The following is a 22,192-nucleotide window of genomic DNA, read 5'->3' as shown; positions in this document are numbered from 1 at the left end:
GCTTGAAGGTTCTTCCCCCTACTGACCTATATATTTAGCAATTCCATATAAAAAAAAAAATTCTTCTATTTTTGTTGTTGTTGGGGCATGAAAAGCTTTGGTAGAATTTTCCGGGCTGTGGTCTTACTAATATTGAAAGTCATTGATCTAAACCAGGGTTCTCCAAACTTTCTAAACAAAGGGCAGTTGGAATCGAAGAAAAGGCTGGACGGCCACACTCCGTTAACGCCTTTATAGACTGTTTAAAAATTATTCTGGTACAAAGACATCAGAGGCACAGTATCAATGAAAAGCTGACATGTTTCACACCACTATGGGGTGCTTAGTCATAGATCAAATGGCCAGTTTACTGTCCTTCAGACTTTAGTGGGGCCGGACTATGGCCAGTGAGAGTAGAAAATGTCCTGGCATCAGTGGGAGTCAACAATGCTCCATGATCGATATTAGATAGTACCCCATCACTGGTGTCAATGGGAGGAAAAGCTTCCCATCACTGGTGTCAATGGGAGGAATAGTGCCCCATCACTGGTGTCAATGGGAGGAAAAGTGTCCCGTTAGTAGGATGAATAGTGCCACATCATTGGTGACAATGGGAGGAATAGCGTCTTATCACTGGTGTCAATGGGAGGAATAGCGTCCAATCGCTGATGTCAATGGAAGGAATAGCATCCCATCACTGTTGTCAATGGGAGGAATAGCATCCCATCATTGGTGTTAGTGGGAGGAATAGCGTCACATCACTGGTGTCAATGGAAGGAATAGTATCCCATCACTGGTGTCAATGGGAGGAATAGCGTCCCATCACTGGTGTCAATGAGAGGAATAGCGTCCCATCACTGGTGTCAATGGGAGGAATAGCGTCCCATCACTGGTGTCAATGGGAGGAATAGCGTCCCATCACTGGTGTCAATGGGAGGAATAGCGTCCCATCACTGGTGTCAATGGGAGGAATAGCGTCCCATCACTGGTGTCAATGGGACAAATAGCGTTCCATCACTGGTGTCAATGGGAGGAATAGCATCCCATCACTGGTGTCAATGGGAGGAATAGCATCCCATCACTGGTGTCAATGGGAGGAATAGCATCCCATCACTGTTGTCAATGGGAGGAATAGCGTCCCATCACTGGTGTCAATGGAAGGAATAGCATCCCATCACTGGTGTCAATGGGAGGAATAGCATCCCATCACTGGTGTCAATGGGAGGAATAGCATCCCATCACTGGTGTCAATGGAAGGAATAGCGTCCAATCACTGGTGTCAATGGGAGGAATAGCGTCCCATCACTGGTGTCAATGGGAGGAATAGCGTCCCATCACTGGTGTCAATGGAAGGAATAGCATCCCATCACTGGTGTCAATGGGAGGAATAGCGTCCCATCACTGGTGTCAATGGGAGGAATAGCGTCCCATCACTGGTGTCAATGGAAGGAATAGCATCCCATCACTGGTGTCAATGGGAGGAATAGCGTCCCATCACTGGTGTCAATGGAAGGAATAGCGTCCCATCACTGGTGTCAATGGGAGGAATAGCATCCCATCACTGGTGTCAATGGGAGGAATAGCATCCCATCATTGGTGTTAGTGGGAGGAATAGTGCCCTATCATTAGCGTCAGTTACAGGAACTATGTCAGCAACAGTGTGGAGAACTATTGTCCAAAGGGCCGGACAAAAGCAAGCAATGGGATGAAGTTTGGAGGCCATTGATCTAAATGGCCAGTCTCGTGTAGCTCAGATCTAGAACACATGTCCACACATCAAATCTGCTTATGATGATGGATGAAAAACCTCCAACTTCCCTGGCACTCACAGACCTGTATGTGTTCTCAGGTGCCTTCGCAGTTTGAAAGCGTCTGTGGTCGCAAAAGCGCACTCACTACACGCAAACGGCCTCTCCCCAGTGTGAGATCGGATGTGAATCTTCATCCTATTTGCCTAAAGGCAAGAGAACACGTCAATAAGAGAAGAAAAGTATTGTACAGTAAGCAAGAGACAAACTTTCCATTGGCTCCATTCACACTTGTATGACTTTGGAGTGCAATTTTGGATGTGTGCAACTTGGAATATGGCTTTAGCTTTGACCAATGATAAATGGACAACTGTTGCATGTAAAACATTCAGGTACGACTTTCATGTAACTTTTGAGGGTTAACATTGAAGTCTATGGCCCTCAAGAGGCATGAAAGTCGGACCAAAGTCGCTGAAACTTTAAGTCACACAAATATGAATTGCTATCATTGGAAAACATGGGGAACATGTACTTGTCATGCGACTTTGATGTCCGAAGTTACATGACAAGTCACACAAGTGTGAATGGAGCCTTAATTATTTTTGTAATATTTTTTGTAATTTTTGTATTTTTTACAAATTTGTTAAAAACGTTTCATAATAAATTGAGATGACATTGAGATGACATTTGAAAGACAGTAAAGTTTATATGCAAAAATGAAGGAAAATGAGCCCCATCTATTCATTTGATATAAATCTAAAGTTCTGAGAACGAAAACCTTTACATATTTTTATTTTTTTAAATCAAACATTTTCATATTAACTCAACAGATGTTGATTACAAAATGTACTTATATTAAAGTGGAGTTCCACCCATAAGTGGAACTTCCGCTTATATGCTTCCCTCCCCCCCGCCCCGGTGTCACATTCGGCACCTTTCAGGGGGGACCCATTTACGACAGGCCCCCTTCCCCACTTCCAGGAGATGGGCCGTGGCCTCTATCTCCCAGAAGTTCGGCCCCCCTCCTCCTTCCCTAGCTGCCAGCCCAATTAGAAAGTGCTGCCTGGTTCCCTTACCAGGAATGGCAGCGGCGGCAGCACCCGGGAGTCGATCCAAAGATCGGATGGGGTGCCGACACCGCAGGTTCACTGGACAGGGAAGTGTCCTAAGATTAGAAGTCAGTAGCTACAGTATTTGTAGCTGCTGACTTAAAATTTTTTATTTTTTTGGCTGGACCTCCTCTTTAACTTCTCTTCATATAATGTAATGAGTGAATCTCAGTGTCGGTCGCAGATTGTGTCCCCTTTTAGGTTGAGGGGGCCCTTTACTGATCTACTAGAAGAAGGATCCACCTTATGGGTTCACTGCCTAAAAATCTGCCCTCCAAGAGTTGCTACAGACAGAAAGAAACACAAGCTTGTGCGTTCTACAGTTCAGCTGGTCGATAGGCATTAAAGAGGACCTGTAATGTACAAGCTATGCTCAAAATATAGCCACTTGACCTCCAGAAGATTTACTCCCCCCTTCACGACCAGGCTATTTTTTTGCGATACGGCACTGCGTTACTTTAACTGACAATTGCGTGGTCATGCAATGCTGTACATAAATTAAATATATGTCTTTTTTTCCCCACAAATAGAGCTTTCTTTTGGTATTCAATCACCACTGATTTTTTTTATTTTTTTTTTGCGCTGTAGACAAAAAAAGACCGTCAATTTTGAAAAAAACGTAACAAAAAAAAAAAACAATATTTTTTACTTTCTGCTATAAAACATATCCAACAAAAAACAAACAAAATGTATTCATCAATTTAGGCCACTATGTATTCTGCTACATATTTTTATCTAAAAAAAAAAAAAAAAAAAAAAAATTCCCAATAAGTTATAGCGTCTGCAAACTATGGTATTTATACTGGATTTAAAAAAAAATGTTTTTATACTAGTAATGGCGGCGATCAGCGACTTATAGTGGGACTGCGATATTGCGGCGGACATTCGGAAAATAACTGATACTTTGTGGGAACCAGTGACACTAATAAGGTAATCAGTGCTTAAAAGCGGAGTGCCAACCAAAAGTGGAAATAGTTTTACAGGTATCCTTTCCCACTTCTGGGAACCACAGCCACGGATATTGACGTCACGGCTGGGGCTCCCTCCTCCTTCCCCTGGCTCCGGGCCAGAAAGAGAGAGGAGCGAGCCTCGCGCATGCGTAGTAGGTTTCCCGGCGTAAAGCCGAAAGGCTACACTGCCGGGTACCCTCAACCGCAATGGCGGCGGCAGCAGCACCCAACAGCTGATGGAAACATCAGTTGCGGTGCTGACATCGCTGGACTCCAGGACAGGTAAGTGTCCTATTGTTAAAAGCCAGCAGCTTCAGTATGTGTAGCTGCTGGTTTTTATTTTTTTTTATTTTTTTGGGTGGACCTCCGCTTTAAAATAAGCACTTTCACTGTACTAATGACACTGGCTGGGAAGGGGTTAACATCAGGGGTGATTAAATGGTTAACTGTGTTCCTAGCCCAAGTTTCTGTGTACTTTGTGAGGTGCTTTCACTAAGAGATGTGCTTTGCAGAGAGATAAAAATCCAGCACATCCCCGCTGACAGGCTGGAGCTCTACATTTTTTTAATTTTTTTCAATCAAGTCATTTTTATTAAATTTTCCAATTTACAACAAAACTCAGAGCACACAAAACATTCTCACCAGACAAAAAAAAATAAAAAAAAAAAATAAAAAAAACCTTGCACCTCTCTGACAGCAGTTATGCATTCTTTACATAGGCAGAGCTCCATCCTTTGTATCTCCTCGCTGATCAGTGGGGGTCGGCAGACAGCCATTGGCCGGCACCCGCTGATCGGCTTCTGCTGTGACTAATCACAGCAGAAGCACACGCAACCCCTACCCGGAAGAGCAAAATCATATATATATATATATATATATATATATATATATATATATATATATATATATATATATATACATATATACATATACACATATACATATACACATATACATATATATATATATATATATATATATATACACACACACACACACACACACATGTGATTCTTTGCAGAGCGCCTGCCTTGTAGCAGTAAACCCGGGGGTTGGTGATTCCCCAGCCCTCTTTTGGCCTCCCTCTCTTTTTTTGTTGTATTCATTAATATGGGGACGTGGTATCCATAATCTGTTAAGATTCCCTCTCTCTCAAAATCTTTTTCTCTTAATGCCTTGTAGCAGTAAAGTTACAATAGGATAGCCGGTGGGTAGTAAGCATGCGGTAAGGAGATAGGCACCAGTATTGCCTCCAGGCAATTTCTGACCTACTACGCCTTGTTCTGCCCAGCGACAATGACACTGTGGTATAAGCAGGGCTTTGCCTGCTCAGGCCAGCGTTATACCATCCTCTTCCTCGCCAATGACTGGGGGGAATAGTAATATAGCAACAGTAGCATAGTTGGGAGAAGCACAGATCAGGTGAAACAAAAGCGTGAGACCACCAGCCTTGGAAGCAGGGAGATCCTTGTACTGTAGGTCCACCGATAATGCATCCCCTCCAGCAAGGAGAACAATGACCAGCAGAGTAGTGACATCACCAAATCTCCTGAGACCACCAGCCTTGGAAGCAGGGAGATCCTTACACTGCGGGTCCTCAAGTACAGCATCCTCTCCAGCAAGGAGAATTGTGAGCAGGACAGTAATGACATTGCCAAATCTCACTCCACATTGAGACTATTAGGCTTGGAAACAAGGAGATCCTTGCACTGCAGATCCTCAGGTACAGCTTCCTGTCCAGCATGGTAATGACATCAACAAATTTCACTCCAAATCTGGTGAGGCTAGCAGTCAGAGGCAGCAGTGTCCTAGATTAGGGGTTTCAATTTCATTGTGGGCCTCATCAGCATTATGGTTGTGCTCAAAAGGCTAGTTGTATTTGTAAGACTAGATGTCCAGAGCACCCCACCCCACTCCTTACAACAGATGTCAAGAGTCCCCCACCATCAGAAGTCAAGTGTCCCCCTCTACACATCACAGTGCACCCCGTTACCTTGTGCTGCTGCCAGGAAGAAACTGGGGGCAGAGCTAGAAAGCAGAAAGTGCAAGATCTGGAGGAGGACCAGAGGAGGTCTGGAGTCTGCTGAATGCTGAGACCAGGGTAGGTGGCGATGAGGGGGTGCTGCAGCTGCACAGAGAGGAACAGGATCCATTGGAGGAGTTCTGTCATCCTCTCTGCTGCCAACTGCTGAGAGTGGGGCAGGGGGCAGAGACAAGGGGATGTGCCACAGTTGCAGGAGAGGTGCGTGGGCCAAATGAAATGGCCTAGAGGGCCGGATTCGGCCAGTGGGCCTTGTGTTTGACGCATATGCCCTAGATTATCTAACACTGCGCACACACACACACACGCGCACACACACACACACACACACACACACACACACACACACACACACACACACACACCTATGAGGGTACAGAACAGAAGTGCCTAGGCACAATAACTGCTCTACTAGTTCTCAATAGAAATTACAGACAAAAATGTAGATTTTTCAGGGTACCGTTCAGGCAGAATTGACATTTCTAAGTGTTCACTATAATAACAAAATCTTTACTTTACATGTTCTGGTTCACATTAACATAGTAGACCACAGCACTGTTACTAAATCACACAGCACCATGCCACCAGATAACGATTATGAGTATACAAGAAGTGTATGAAGTGCGCTTAGTTTGTTAGCAATTTTTGGGAAGACTTCATCAGTCAACAGGTAGCAAAGTCCTCAATAAATAACAAGCAGAGTGGCATCTAAGGTAAAGGAAGCTCTGTGGGGTGGGGTAATAGCAGATGACTGATATATATATTGTATTCTACATACAGAGGACATGTCATACCTCCACACTTGAATAATCGCAGTAGCAGCACTTGAAGGGTTTGTCAAGTGTATGTATGGATCTGATGTGGCGTAAGAGGTCGGACGCCGTTCTGTAAGCCATGTCACAGTTGTTACATTTGTGCGGGCGGACCCCTGCAACATACACAACATTGTATTACCATCCAAACTGCCCATACAAGAATTTACCCAATGTTAATCCTCTTGGCGGAAGACCAGCAAGCCCACAGTGAAGGCAGAGCACAGAGCAAGCATTTTCTAAAATTCCCTGAAACACTTAGGGTGCATCTGACTAGATAATATTCACAAAAGGCACATGGGGGGGGGGGGGGATTTACTAAACTATAGGAGTATAGAAATTTTGGTGCCGAAACAGAAAATGCAGGGAGGCACTTGGCCAAAAACTGAAACCGAAAATTTTATTAAAATTTTTTTTTTTATATTTGTATTTATAATTGTATTATATTTAACTTTTGAATGAATATGCATTTAACTTCGTTCATTATTGGCACCTTTAGTGCAAGAAAAGCTCAAGAAAAATATATCCCTTTAAATTCTTTGTATGTCTGCACCGTTGTGCTTTCATTGTGGTGTTAAAAATGCTGTTCATGGGCAGTTAAAAAAAAAAAAAAAAACGCACAATAAACGCACCTCCCAGTTCAAGTGCATTGAAAATGCAGCAAGAACGCATCATTTCTTGTTAAAAATGAAGAACGCATCATTAACATTTTTTGATGCAGTTTTTGTCACATTGACCTATGAAAAACACATCATGAGCACAGTAAACTCTTGGTAAAATCGAGTGCAAAATCGCGGTAAAATCACTGTAAAATTGCGGCACAATCGTCACAAATTTGCAGCAAAACAGTGTGCATTATCAGTGCCATTATCAGCAACTTTTTATCTTATTGGCGGAATGGCGATAACACCATTTCCGGCCGAAACTTTTTGGCGGCTGAAATTTCGGTGCATCTCTAACTGAAACTGAAGCACACAGAATATGGTGCAGCTGTGCATGGTAGCCAATCAGCTTCTAACTTCAGCTTGTTCAATTAACAAAAAAACAAAAAAAAAATGGAAGCTGATTGGTTTGTATAGAGAGCTGCACCAGATCCGGAGTGCTCCAGTTTCAGTAAATCAACCTCAATTGTTCTGATAATTCAAAACACAAAACGGTTTTCAGAGAGAATGGTTTCCCTTTTCTTACCCGTGTGAGTACTGACATGGAGCTTCAGTTCTCTGGCGCTGGAAAACGTCTTCTCGCAAACGTGGCACTTGTGTTTGCTGGAATGTCTGCGCAGGTGGCGCCTCATAACCGACATCATTAAGGAGCTGAATTGGCACTGACCGCACCGGTACAGAGTCTTCACTTCTGGAAAAAGAACTACGGAAGTTAAATAAAAACACCGGACAGGAGATAAAACATTCACTGACAAAATATTCTTTTTCTGTGAGTCAGAAAGTGGAGAAGTATCTTCCCGCATAAAATTCTGAAAAACCTTCATTGGGCCGTCATGGCCGATTATAAAGTCTGATCTAAGAGAGCATTGTCAGACCACCCTGCTGATTTGTGTATGTAATAACCAGGGTGGATAAAAATCGATGATTTAAAAATAAATAAATATCAGATTTTTTTAAATTTAAATAGATTTTTTGGATTATTATCACATTTATTTTAATAAGATACTTTTGGAGTAAAATATCTATCTAAAGATAGTTTTCTATTTAACCACTTGCTTACTGGGCACTTAAACCCCCTTCCTGCCCAGACCAATTTTCAGCTTTCAGCGCTGATGCACTTTGAATGACAATTGCGCAGGCATACAACACTGTACCCAAATGAAATTTTTATCATTTTTTTCCCACAAATAGAGCTTTCTTTTGGTGGTATTTAGTTACAGCTCGGAGTTTTATTTTTTGCTAAACAAACAAAAAAAGATGCAAAAAAATAAAAAATAGAATCATGTTTAATAGTTTGTTATAAAATTTTGCAAACAGGTAATTTTTCTCCTTCATTGAAATGCACTGATGAGGCGGCGCTGGTGGGCACTGATAGGCTGTACTGTTGGGCACTGATAAGGTGGCACCGATGGGCACAGATAAGGCAGTACTGATGGGCACAGATAAGGCGGCACTGATGGGCACAGATGGGCACAGATGGGTGGCACGGATGGGTGGCACAGATGGGTGGCATGGATGGGCACTGATGGGTAACACTGATATATGGGACTGATGGGCACTGATAGGTGGCACTGCTGGGCACTGGTAGATGACACTGATGAGCGCGGATATGTGGCACTGAGGTGCAGCACTGTTTTTGCGGCAGATTGTGGGCACTGATAGGTGGCACTGTGGGCACTGAGGGCACTGATGGGTGGCACTGTGGGCACTGATGTGTTTCACTTTTTCCCTTACTTAGGTGGCACTGGCAGGGGGCAGGTGGGCACTGATGATCTGGCCGTGATCGGGACTGACGTTCCGATCACGGCCGCCGGTGATCGGCTTCTTTTTTTTCTCCTCGCGCTGTCAGCGCGAGGAGGAAAGATAGCCGATTACCGGCTCTGTTGCGATCACATGATCAGCTGTCATTGGCTGACAGCTGATCACGTGGTAAGGGGTCGGGATTGACCCCTTGTTCCGATCTATGATCAGGCGAGTCTCATAGACCTGCTGATCACAGAGCGCAGGGCACGCAGGCCGCTCGTGCACGGGACGACGTCAATAGATGTGTCCCGGCAAAGCAGGTCCGCGCTGTAGCCATCATTCAGCTATAGCGCGGATCTCTAGAGGTTAAAGCGGTGTTCCGCCCACCGCTGCCAAAATTAAAAGGCAGCAAGCTGCACATACTGCAGCTGCTGACTTAATAAATCGGACACTTACCTGTCCTGGAGTCCAGCGATGTCGGCACCGCAGCTGATGTAGCCATCAACTGCTGGGTGCATGCCGCCTTCATTGCGAGTAAGGGAACACGCCAGGAACACTACTGCTCCTCTTCTCTCTCCTACTGGCCCTGTGGCCGGGGTAGGAGGAGGGAGCCTGGCCGGTGACATCAATACCTGCGGCTGAGGCTTCCCGGAAGTGGGAACAGGCTACCTGTGAAAGACAGGTATCCTGTCCCCCCTCGAAAGGTGCCAAATGTGGCACCGGAGGGGGAGGAGGAGTACAACGAGCGGAAGTTCCACTTTTGGGTGAAACTCTGCTTTAAGATACATTAATAATTTAGTTTATTCAGCATGAAATGGAGCTTAGTTATGCAGCATGACACTGTATATTCTGCAATATTTAAATTTTTTGTAAACTCATTCAATGAATCCAAGCTCTGCAAGCTGAGATAACATGCACTGCATTCAAACAATTTCACAGTAACCATAAAATAAAACAAAGTTGAGGAATATTCCTTATTCCCATTGTTTTGCAAATCTATGTACACTACAAAAACTGTATTATTGAATTGGTTCTGACATCGCTGTTTTACTAGCCTGACAGCTTATTATTCTAAATAAGAAACCTTAATTTTGTTTGCAAATATTAAAGATTCTAACTACCAGCAAGATTAAGGCCTTACATTTTAAGAGCACCTGTCATTTCAGATCCATCATGGCAGCACCTGTTAGCGGGCATCCACTCACCTGCTGCCGCCACATCTCTCACCTTGTTGTGTCACTGCCGCCTCACCAGCCATCCCATTAAAGTGAATAGGACTGTCGGTGAGTAAACAGCGGGTCAGAGGAGGAGCCGCAGCGAGACAGAGATGACCGTTGTTCTTTAACCACTTAAGGCCTATTTTTCTGACTTGTTTACAAGTTAAAATCTGTTTTGTTTTGTTTTTTGCTAGAAAAGAGAGATGACAGTTGCTCATTAAAAATTATGATTTAAATCGACTTGATTTAAATCAAATGCACCCTGTTAATAACATTTACATGAAGGGCTTGTTCACATAGGGTGTACGCATCCGTGCTCCGTGTGAGGGCTGTGTTTACGTGCATGGGGATGCGCAGATGTTCCATGCGGACAGCCCCATTAAAGTCAACTGGAAAGCAGTGGATGCACTGACACAGCCGGTGATCCCAATGTGACATTGGTCAGGGTGCATTTTGGGCCGCGCACCATCACCTACACAGATGTCTCATTGGAAGCAGTGGCTGTGTCCGTCCAACCGCTGCGTCCCAATTGATTTTAATGGGACTCCCCCATGGGGATGCACGGAACCCCTGTGCATCCCCCTGCGGGTAAACTCGGTCATCACCCATGTACGAGGCCTAACAACGGCAGTAACCTTCCTGAAGACATCCAATTACAGACAATACCCAGCCAATACACATTACATCCTATCCACAGGCCATCTTAAACATAAGGGTTGTTATGTAGCTGGTGCTGGTCCTTAGGCACATATACATGTGAGTGTAATTGTAAGGTTTTGTATGGTTTAATAAAGTCGGCTGCTTTGTGCGATTAACCTTTTCCTGATACTGTTTTTTGAGTGGCGGTGCATGGCATTGGAAGGAATCGTATCCTGGTACATGTGAATGGTCAAGTAGGTGACAGGATACATAGCAGGTCCAACCCTAAAAAGCGCAGTGAGATCTATCTAGTAATAGAAGGTCCATCCATTGTGAGGAGTGTACATCAGGGGGCCCAACCGCCGGCCCGCCTTCTAATGTGGCCCGTGACCTCCTGATCCAGGATGGCAGGTCGGCAAGCCTAGATCTCAGGTTCCCGACCCGCCCTCCCAGAGCATCAATGTTCTGAATAGAGCTGACGCTAGAGGAAGCACCGCTGCAGAGGAAGGAGAGCCGCATAAGCATTTCAAAACTTCCTGTATAGGCTGGCTCCTGTCACAGGTGGAGTGATACCAATTGCACTCTGCCTGGGACAGCAACAGCTGGCAGTACCTGTAGCAAAGGAAATTCGTGAATGGAAGAATATTATTAAAGTTCACTTTATATTCTAAAATCACAGTTTATATATGGGGCACATCTCTTCTGCAGTAATTACTGGGGTGCTTTCAATCTGATCTGCAGGTGGAGCACAGAGCACCTGTGGGTTACCTGCACTGAGCCATAGACTTCTGTTATTACATGTGAGTTTGGTGTGCATTATGAAAGCGCACCAAAACATCTGAATGCAACTGAAAAAAGCGCACCACACCTGCAGGATATAATAGAAGTCTATGGCAAAGTGCAGCTAACCTGCAGGAAAGACACAGGTGCACTGTGCTACACCCACAGTGAGCGTAAATCGCAGGGCAAAAGTGTGAGTAGGAGGAATAGCGCAATATTTTTGGCATCAGTAGGAGAAACAGCGCCCCATTCTTTGTGTCAGTGGGAGGAATAGCGCCCCATTCTTGGTGTCAGTGGGAGGAATAGCGCCCCATTCTTGGTGTCAGTGGGAGGAATAGCGCCACAATCTTGGTGTCAGTGGGAGGAATAGCGCCACAATCTTGGTGTCAGTGGGAGGAATAGCGCCACAATCTTGGTGTTAGTGGGAGGAATAGCGCCCTATTGTTGGTGTCATTAGGAGGAACAGCGTCCCATTCTTGGTGTCAGTGGGAGGAACAGCGCCCCATTCTTGGTGTCAGTGGGAGGAATAGCGCCCCGTGCTTGGTGTCAGTGGGAGGAATAGCGCCCCGTGCTTGGTGTCAGTGGGAGGAATAGCGCCACAATCTTGGTGTCAGTGGGAGGAATAGCGCCACAATCTTGGTGTCAGTGGGAGGAATAGCGCCACAATCTTGGTGTTAGTGGGAGGAATAGCGCCCTATTGTTGGTGTCATTAGGAGGAACAGCGCCCCATTCTTGGTGTCAGTGGGAGGAACAGCGCCCCATTCTTGGTGTCAGTGGGAGGAACAGCGCCCCATTCTTGGTGTCAGTGGGAGGAACAGCGCCCCATTCTTGGTGTCAGTGGGAGGAACAGCGCCCCATTCTTGGTGTCAGTGGGAGGAACAGCGCCCCATTCTTGGTGTCAGTGGGAGGAACAGCGCCCCATTCTTGGTGTCAGTGGGAGGAACAGCGCCCCATTCTTGGTGTCAGTGGGAGGAACAGCGCCCCATTCTTGGTGTCAGTGGGAGGAACAGCGCCCCATTCTTGGTGTCAGTGGGGGGAACAGTGCCCCATTCTTGGTGTCAGTGGGAGGAACAGCGCCCCATTCTTGGTGTCAGTGGGAGGAACAGCGCCCCATTCTTGGTCTCAGTGGGAGGAACAGTGCCCCATTCTTGGGGTCAGTGGGAGGAACAGCGCCCCATTATTGGTGTAAATAGGAGGAACAGCGTCCCATTCTTGGTGTCAATGGGAGGAACAGCGCCCCATTCTTGGGGTCAGTGGGAGGAATAGCACCCCATTCTTGGTGTCAGTGGGAGGAATAGCGCCCTATTGTTGGTGTAAGTGGGAGGAATAGCACCCCATTATTGGTGTCAGTGGGAGGAACAGTGCCCTATTGTTGGCATCAGTGGGAGGAATAGCGCCCTATTGTTGATGTCATTGGGAGGAATAGCTCCAAAATTGTTGGTGTCATTGGGAGGAATAGCACCCTATTGTTGGTATCAGTGGGAGGAATAGTGCGTCATATCAGTGAACAGAGCCCCAAGGGCCAGATAAAGGCCTGCAAAGGGTTGCATTTGGCCCACGGGATCTAGTTTGGAGACCACTACCATGAAGCATGCAGCTGCTAACAATACTGGCTATTGCCAATTGATGATGAGAATGGAGGGGTAGCCCCATAGGAGAGGTGAGGAAGTGAAGGTAAGTACAGACCCCGGCAGGTGTGACAAGTGCTATAAACCCGAATAAACTACTAAACACAAATGATGATTTTTTTTTTTCCGGTCATGACACAATAAGACCGCCTCTCCATAGATCACTAATGACCTGCACTGCCATGCGGGAGGCCATGTGGGCATGCCTCCACCCCCAATACCATGACAGTAATTGTTTCTATTATGCAGGCCCTTTGAGAGAGCACACAGTGAAGATGCAGTAATCAAACTATATAAACTCATCCAGATTTTTTGGTCACCGCACAATACAGCCATACCTTGCTTCTCCAGGTCTGCGGAAGGTTGTGGAATTGGCTCATTCTGCTCAGAAGTTTCCTCCAGTGCAACAGCGGCAGCAGATATCTGTGAACTGTCATGGCCATCCAACTCCTATCGGGAAAGAAATTAAACTTTTAAAAGAATAGGGTAGCACCTTCTTGTTACCTGGAGGCTTGAAGCCACCCATCTCCGCACTTACAGACTGGCATTACAGATAAAAGACCAACTCCAGGTAGGATTGCCTTCACCAGTTTCTAGAAGGGCAAACATCTGAGTTGTGTCAGGCTGCTCACTGACCAGATCGTTTCCTCCCATAACTAAATATTAAAGCTCTACTCCGTGCAGAATTACCTTCACAGGTTACAGCAGACAAGCATTGTAGTTCCTCAGGAATGAGAAGGTTTGTCTGCTGGAAACCTGACAAGGTGATCCTGTCCGGAAACAGAAATAGTTACATCCCCAGACTAAAGCTTACTCATGTTTTTCTACCTCATATAAAACCTCCTCCAGAATTGATTACGCGTTCGCAAATCAACTTATGTTAACTGACATAGTGGAGGCAACCTACCTACCTAGTGGACTTTCTGATCACGCCCCCCTCAAGATCACTATGCGGACCCGAGAAAAACGCAGTGGCTCCATGTTGCGCCTTGGGGCCCACTGGATCTCCCACAACAAGATATCAGGGCAGACCCCACAAACATTACGTGAATTTTGGGAACATAATGCTGGGGCATCCTCTCCTCCCACAGTCTGGGACGCCATCAAGGCGTTCACTAGAGAACATTATATGTCAGCAATTAAGGTGGTGAAGGTAAATCAACATGCCAGCATAACGTGGTTGGAGGGGGAGATTTAGGAAGCATCAGTCACTTACAGGTCTGACCCCTCGGTCTCCAATTTCGAACGGCTGCAGTCCACCAAAAGAGATCTCCAACTCCATCTCACTGAGGTCACACAGTTAGAGTTATTCCACACCAAAGATTCTTTGAGCAGGGTGATAGAAATGGTAGACTGCTAGCAATGATGTCTCATCACGACACCCCTATGACTCTGATCCCCGAATTGTTCTCCCCTACAGGTGAATCTATTACATCCCAAGAGGGTATCCTGAAGGAGTTTCAGACCCTTTAGCATGACACTATAGAGTACCACGCTCCCTCGGGATATGACTCCTGGCGCCTCTTCTAGACACCCTGGCTCTGTGGTGGCTCTCAGATGAGGAGAGGTCACATCTGGTCAGGTCTATCACCGCAGAGTAAGTACATGCTATTATTAACTCATTGGCAACTGGGAGGGCCCCGGGCCCTGATTGTCTACCCGTCAAATTCTACCGGTCTCATGCGGATCTCCTAGCCCCCCTGTTGGCAGACCTGTATACCCAATGTCTGGGGGGGGCTGCCACCCTCCATGGAAGACGCGCACATTATTCAAATCCTTAAGCCAAATAAAGATCCCAAACAGTGCGCCGCATATTTTACTCCAAAACCGACTTCAGTCCTCTATGCACATCTCCTTAGAGTTTCCTCTCCAGATCTGTCAAAGCTCCGTCAGCGATGGACACAAGACATCCCGGGACTGGACTCCGAGGATTGGGAGGACATGAGGGACTTTCCCTTCAAAATCCTGGTCTCACTTCAAGACCGCCTCATACAATACAAAATACTACACCGGGCATATATTACCCCGTATAGACTGCATAAAATGAGAACCTCCCTGTCCTCGGAGTGTTGGAGGTGTACCGGGGATCCAGCAACTTTATACACATCTTCTGGTGCTGCCCAGCAATTAAAAGCTACTGGTCACAAGTACTATCTGTAATACAAGAAGTGGTGGGAATAGAAATAGCCCCAACCCCACAGATATGCCTTCTAGACTTAGTAGAAGAATTAGCCCCCAGGATAGCGGAGAGAACTCTCATAGCGCTCCTGATTTTCTATGCCAGGAAAGTGATCACTGCTGGAAAAAAACGTGCCCCGTCATCAATATTGATATGGAAAACACATGTCAATAAAGTACTACCACTCTATAAGGAAACCTACCAAAATAGAGGATGCCCCAAAAAATACGATGGAGTGTGGACCAAATGGCTAGCTGAGGCCTCCACGGCAACCGCAGGCTGATTGAGCATATACATAATACCACTCTACGGGTGAATGTGATTTTGACACTTTGGGTGACTTTTTTTGTATTGTAATCTCTGATATGGGTTTATTTGATCTCTATTATTGTCTCTTGGGTCTCAACTGAAAGATCTGATCCTTAGTTATTTCAGTTGAGCAGGAGCCAATACAGCACTAGGTTGATTGTTCTTTTCTTCTGGACGTGCTACTGATGTATGTCACTAATGATGGAAGCAGCCAAATTGCCAGCTGGCTCTGGCCCCTGCGTGGGTCTAGTCCCAAAGCTGTGGCAGGTTTACTGCTGTTTGTTTGTTTGTATGTCTTATACTCAATAAAGAGATTTGCAAAAAAATTTTTTTTTATCTAAAACACCCTCAATGTCTCTCCTGTGCTCCACTGAATGTAATGCAATGCACATTGCACTGCATTATTGTCTTTCCCGGCCTTGATGGCCAGAGAAACTATCAACGGGGACCCAGAAGTGACATCACACCTCACTTCTGGGTCAACAAAACCCGCTATGCCGGGCCCCCAGGACCGCAGATGAGCAAGTGGAGCCCATGATGCATAGTGGGGGTGGGGATACGACACAAAGAAGGCCTGTTGCTAGAATTATTGCTCTTATTCCGGCATGCGCGGCAGTAAGACGTGTATCATAATCAAAGCTTTCAGGGAGGGGCACTCCGCTGCGTACGTTTACACGTGCGTATATGTGGGGGGTGGGTATAGGGCTTAATATTTTTTATTTTGGGGGATTTATATGCTTGGGTGTAACTTTAGGGCCCCTTTCACACTGCTCTGTAGCAAAATTGCATTTCCCCTGCATTTCTGGTGCATTTTCGGGGGCCTGCTCCTGTGGAAAATGGATGGATGACTCAAAAACGCAAATCGCAGGTGTGTTTTTGCCCAAAGGTGCAGCATGCGGGACTTTTCAAAACACACCGCACCAATAGCGCAGTGGTGTAAAAAGTCTCATAGAATTTAACCCCTTGGTGGCAGTCGTACGCAAATATGTGGCCTCTCAGTGCTGAGAATTTGAATGAATTGCCGTCCATACAGCTGTGCCTAGAGTGCAAGCGTTGCATGCTCCCGACACGGTTACCAGTAACTGAAAGCTCCCAATCGCTCCCTGGCTAAAGAAGGGGTAGTGTTTAGAGGAAGAAGTGTGGCTCAACCATAGGGGTTTACACTCCCCTCCCTAACTGCTAGTGAGAACGAGCCCTGACAGTGATGAAATGGATGTATTATGCAGGCAGCCAACCTACCTGTACAGCCCCGGCCTGAGCGGGGTCATCCGTTGGGGGGTCGGCTGGGGTCTCTCTCTCTTCTGGCAGCAGTTGCTCAGCCTGGGGCTGCTCAGCTTCCCCCGCGTTGTTGAATTCGATGAGCTGGGTGGGCAGGAGACTGGGGCTGCCTTCCTCCCCCCTCTGTACGCCCGTCACCTGGACTCCGATGATGGAGCCGTCAGCCGCCTGGACCGGCACCATGTGGTACTCAGACACGTTGCTGAAGGCCTCGTTCCCGTCCAGCATCTTATAGACTTGGAAGGCCAGCTCGGCCTCGCTGCGGTCAGGGTCCGTCACACACAGGACCTCCGTCTCCTGGGCCGAAACCCCTTCTCCGGGCTCCTCCATCACCAGCACCTGCCCACAGGAAACAATGTCAACAAGATACAGAAACAACGGCAATGGTAGACATTGACACCCCCCAATACTGTGTATTTATCTACAGTACAGCCCCACCTAGGGTTGCCACTTTTTCGTCAAGCCAAACCTGAACACTTCAGTGGTGCATGGCACTTTTTTTTCTGCAGTATTTATTATAGTAATGTAAAAGATTCAAAATAATAGGGGACCCCCATCCAGGAACATAGGAACTTCCTTCTAGTTATAGAAGACCCCCAGCTAGGAGGATTGCAGGGGGGTGATAATAGGGGACCCCCATCCAGGAACTTACCTCTGGTTATGGAAGACCCCCAGCTAGGAGGATTGCAGGGGGCCATAATAGGGGACCCTCATCCAGGAACTTCCCTCTAGTTATAGAAGACCCCCAGCTAGGAGGATTGCAGGGGGGTGATAATAGGGGACCCCCATCCAGGAACTTCCCTCTAGTTATTGAAGACCCCAGCTAGGAGGACTGTGTGTGTGTGGGGGGGGGGGGGGGGAAATAGAAGGGATATCAATACCCTAATTCCCCTCTCTTCCCCCTCCAGTTATAGAAGACCCCCAGCTATGAGGATTGCAGGGGGTGATAATAGGGGACACCCATCCAGGAACATGGGAACTCTCCTCCCTCCCTCACCAATTAAAAAAAGACCCCCCAGTTGGGGGACTGCAGAGGGGTGATGAGGGGAGGAAGACTGCAGGCACTGCTTCCCCCTCCTCCCTCTGGGGATGGTGAATGGTGTGTAGTGTTTGTGAACAGATCCAGAGCCATACACACATAGCAGCCCCCCGGAGGGTGAGGGGGGACTCACATTAGCAGAGGAGGAGGAGGCAACCCCCCCTCCCCCGTCCAGCTGGGATGTCTGATGGAGCTCTCGGTCGGGCTGTCACTGTTTTCTGTGTTCCTCACTCTCTCTATCGGGACAGCCGCAAGGCCGAGCTTCAGCGTGTTCGCATGCTCCCCATGCAGAGCCCACCAGGGAGTCGGCGCAGCTCTGTGCTAATCACAGGCAGTGAGACATTGCCCCGATGCGCGGCTGCAGAGACAGGCTGCACAAGGGGAGGAGGCGAGGATGCTGACGCACGCGCAGCGAGTTAAAGCGCCTCTCCCTCTTCTATTATAGTTATAAAGCTCTGGAAGCCGACAGTAAGGCCCCTTTCACACTTGTGCGACTTGGGACTGCAAAGTCACATGACAAGTTGCCCCCCCCCCCCGGATTCCCAATGAAAAGCAATCATTCATACCCGTGCGACTTCAGTCCCTGTACTAGTTTGGTCCAACTTTCATAGTCCGCAGACCTCAAGGTAACACTGGCATTCCCTGAAATCACCTGACTTTTAAGTCGTGTCTGTGTGAAAGGGGGCAGCAGGGAGAGGAGGATTGCCACTGGTGTGTCCGGGCCTCGGGCAGGCAGAGGATTCAGAACCCGTGGCGCCCGGGTGATTCCCGGACAGGTGGCAACCCTCTCCCATGGAGGGTGTCAGGACCCCACTGACAGTCTATGACAGTGCAGGTGAACCTTGGCACCTTTGGAACTACGTTTCCCATGATGCTCATGCACTCTGCAGTGTAGCGAAGAATCATGGGAAACGTAGTTCCAAAACATCTGGGGGTGCCGAGGTTCGCCAACACTGGTCTATGAGAGTCGGTGGACCTGTGCTGGGGGGAGGGTTCCCTCCTCATCCCTTTAAACCCGGACACATATGAATTACACGGGTCCTGTGGCTGATTAAGGTGGTAATTAAACTCACTCGGTGCCTTATCTGCATTCATTTAGCCCCAGAACCTGTGTAATCAATATATGTTCGGTTTTAAAGGGAGGAGGCGGCATAAGTTGAGTAGAGCTGTACCCGGTACTGAGCAGAGCCCCCTCGGTGTCCCCATGCACTCATTTTTCCCCCGGGTGTCCCTCATACATACCGATCTAATATGATATAAAACACTCTGGGGAAGCAGATCTGTGCAACGCTCCGCCCACCACCCGGAAGTCCTCCCTACTTCCTGTCGGAGGTGGGCGGGGACTGCAGAGCGGGTCACATGGCTCAGGGCAGTGGGCGGGGACCCGGGAGCAAGGTCGGAGCATGCGCAGTAGCGCTCAGCTGTCTCAGAGCTTTAATGAGGGGAATATAGTTTGTAGTGTGAGTGTTGTAGCCCCTGTAGTGTCACAGTTTGATGCCTATCACAGGATGGTGCGGAAGTGACGTTGTTGCGTACTGCGCATGCGCGATGCGCTCCAAACGCTCGCGCCGTGCGTTCCAACATAGTTTCGGCAATACAGTTCAGCGAAACCATCACATAATGTTACGGAAGTGATGTTACACACAACACAAACACGGCCACGTTGTTGCGTACTGCGCATGCGCGATGCGTTCCAAACACTTGCGCCGTGCGTTCCAACATAGTTTCGGCAATACAGTTCAGCGAAACCATCACATAATGTTACGGAAGTGAAGTTACACACAACACAAACACTGGGCCGTGCATTACAACACTAATACTTCCCTTGTTACCTAGTAGGTTTTGCATTGCTGGGACTTGTAGTGCCTATCCTGAGCTACATGCTTCAATGTTCAGTGTCCTCATCCCTATCCCCATGCTTCAATGTTCAGTGTCCATCCTTATCCCCGTGCTTCAATGTTCAGTGTCCTCATCCTTATCCCCGAGCTTCAATGTTCAGTGTCCATCCTTATCCCCGTGCTTCAATGTTCAGTGTCCTCATCCCTATCCGCGAGCTTCAATGTTCAGTGTCCTCATCCTTATCCCTGTGCTTCAATGTTCAGTGTCCTCATCCCTATCCCCATGCTTCAATGTTCAGTGTCCTCATCCCTATCCGCGAGCTTCAATGTTCAGTGTCCTCATCCTTATCCCTGTGCTTCAATGTTCAGTGTCCTCATCCCTATCCCCCTGCTTCAATGTTCAGTGTCCTCATCCCTATCCCCCTGCTTCAATGTTCAGGGTCCTCATCCTTATCCCCGAGCTTCAATGTTCAGTGTCCTCATCCCTATCCCCCTGCTTCAATGTTCAGTGTCCTCATCCCTATCCGCGAGCTTCAATGTTCAGTGTCCTCATCCTTATCCCCCTGCTTCGATGAGGACACTGAACATCGAAGCATGGGGATAAGGATGAGGACACTGAACATTGAAGCTTGCGGATAGGGATGAGGACACTGAACATTGAAGCACAGGGATAAGGATGGACACTGAACATTGAAGCTCGGGGATAGGGATGAGGACACTGAACATTGAAGCAGGGGGATAGGGATGAGGACACTGAACATTGAAGCTCAGGGATAAGGATGAGGACACTGAACATTGAAGCACAGGGATAAGGATGAGGACACTGAACATTTAAAGCTTGCGGATAGGGATGAGGACACTGAACATTGAAGCACAGGGATAAGGATGAGGACACTGAACATTGAAGCTCGCGGATAGGGATGAGGACACTGAACATTGAAGCATGGGGATAGGGATGAGGACACTGAACATTGAAGCACAGGGATAAGGATGAGGACACTGAACATTGAAGCTCGCGGATAGGGATGAGGACACTGAACATTGAAGCATGGGGATAGGGATGAGGACACTGAACATTGAAGCTCAGGGATAAGGATGAGGACACTGAACATTGAAGCTCGCGGATAGGGATGAGGACACTGAACATTGAAGCACGGGGATAAGGATGGACACTGAACATTGAAGCTCGGGGATAAGGATGAGGACACTGAACATTGAAGCACGGGGATAAGGATGGACACTGAACATTGAAGCATGGGGATAGGGATGAGGACACTGAACATTGAAGCATGTAGCTCAGGATAGGCACTACAAGTCCCAGCAATGCAAAACCTACTAGGTAACAAGGGAAGTATTAGTGTTGTAACGAACGGCCCAGTGTTTGTGTTGTGTGTAACTTCACTTCCGTAACATTATGTGATGGTTTCGCTGAACTGTATTGCCGAAACTATGTTGGAACGCACGGCGCGAGTGTTTGGAACGCATCGCGCATGCGCAGTACGCAACAACGTGGCCCGTGTTTGTGTTGTGTGTAACATCACTTCCGTAACATTATGTGATGGTTTCGCTGAACTGTATTGCCGAAACTATGTTGGAACGCACGGCGCGAGCGTTTGGAGCGCATCGCGCATGCGCAGTACGCAACAACGTCACTTCCGCACCATCCTGTGATAGGCATCAAACTGTGACACTACACCCCCGCCTAGAGATTTAAGAATGGAATGCTGGGTGGTGTAGTTTCCCAGTCTAAGAACTTGCTCTGAGTCTTAGGTAGGGCATGCTGGGGGTTGTAGTCCTTTCATAGGCTTAGAAAGAACCTGCTGGGAGTTGTAATCCCTCTCAGGTCTAAAGAAGGACACGCTAAGAGTTGCAGTCCCTCAAGAGTCTTGGGTAGAGCATGCTGGGAGTTTTAGTCCCTCCAGAGTTTTAGGCAGGGCATGCTGGGAGTAGTAGTCTCTCCAGAGTCTTAGGGTATCCTGGGAGTTGCAGTCTTTCCAGAGTCTTGAGTAGGGCATGCTGGGCGTTTTAGTCCTGCAGAGTCTTAGGAAGGGCATGTTGGGAGCTGTACTCCTTCCAGGGTCTTAGGTAGGGCATGCTGTATGTTGTAGTCTCTCCAGAGTCTTAGGGCATGCTGGACGTTGTAGTCTCTCCAGAGTTTTAGTGCATGCTGGGAGTTTTAGTTTCTCTAGAGTCTTGGGGCATGCTGAGAGTTGTAATCCCCCCATACTCTTAGGTAGAGCA

At 47.3% G+C, this 22,192-nt stretch overlaps 1 protein-coding gene across 1 annotated transcript in view; it reads right to left on the bottom strand.

Moving 5' to 3' along the window:
- LOC143936139 (uncharacterized) overlaps nucleotides 1-19,505 on the bottom strand; it is a 43,435-nt gene extending 23,930 nt beyond the window's left edge. The window contains exons 1-6 of the mRNA XM_077460509.1: nucleotides 19,356-19,505; nucleotides 17,036-17,413; nucleotides 13,647-13,758; nucleotides 7,828-7,992; nucleotides 6,622-6,755; nucleotides 1,813-1,933 (exon numbers count right to left, since the gene is read on the bottom strand). Of these exons, the coding sequence (XP_077316635.1) occupies nucleotides 1,813-1,933; nucleotides 6,622-6,755; nucleotides 7,828-7,992; nucleotides 13,647-13,758; nucleotides 17,036-17,404 (901 nt within the window). The 5' untranslated portion in view covers nucleotides 17,405-17,413; nucleotides 19,356-19,505. The remainder of the gene's footprint in view (nucleotides 1-1,812; nucleotides 1,934-6,621; nucleotides 6,756-7,827; nucleotides 7,993-13,646; nucleotides 13,759-17,035; nucleotides 17,414-19,355) is intronic.
- Between the last annotated feature and the right edge of the window lie 2,687 nt (nucleotides 19,506-22,192).

The sequence above is a fragment of the Lithobates pipiens genome, unplaced genomic scaffold (assembly GCF_037356315.1).
Source record: "Lithobates pipiens isolate NorthernLeopardFrog02 unplaced genomic scaffold, aLitPip1_a1.2 Scaffold_28, whole genome shotgun sequence".
NCBI classification, from domain to species: Eukaryota; Metazoa; Chordata; class Amphibia; order Anura; family Ranidae; genus Lithobates; species Lithobates pipiens.
Note: the sequence above shows the minus strand (reverse complement) of the source record. Positions and strands in the feature narration are given on the sequence as shown.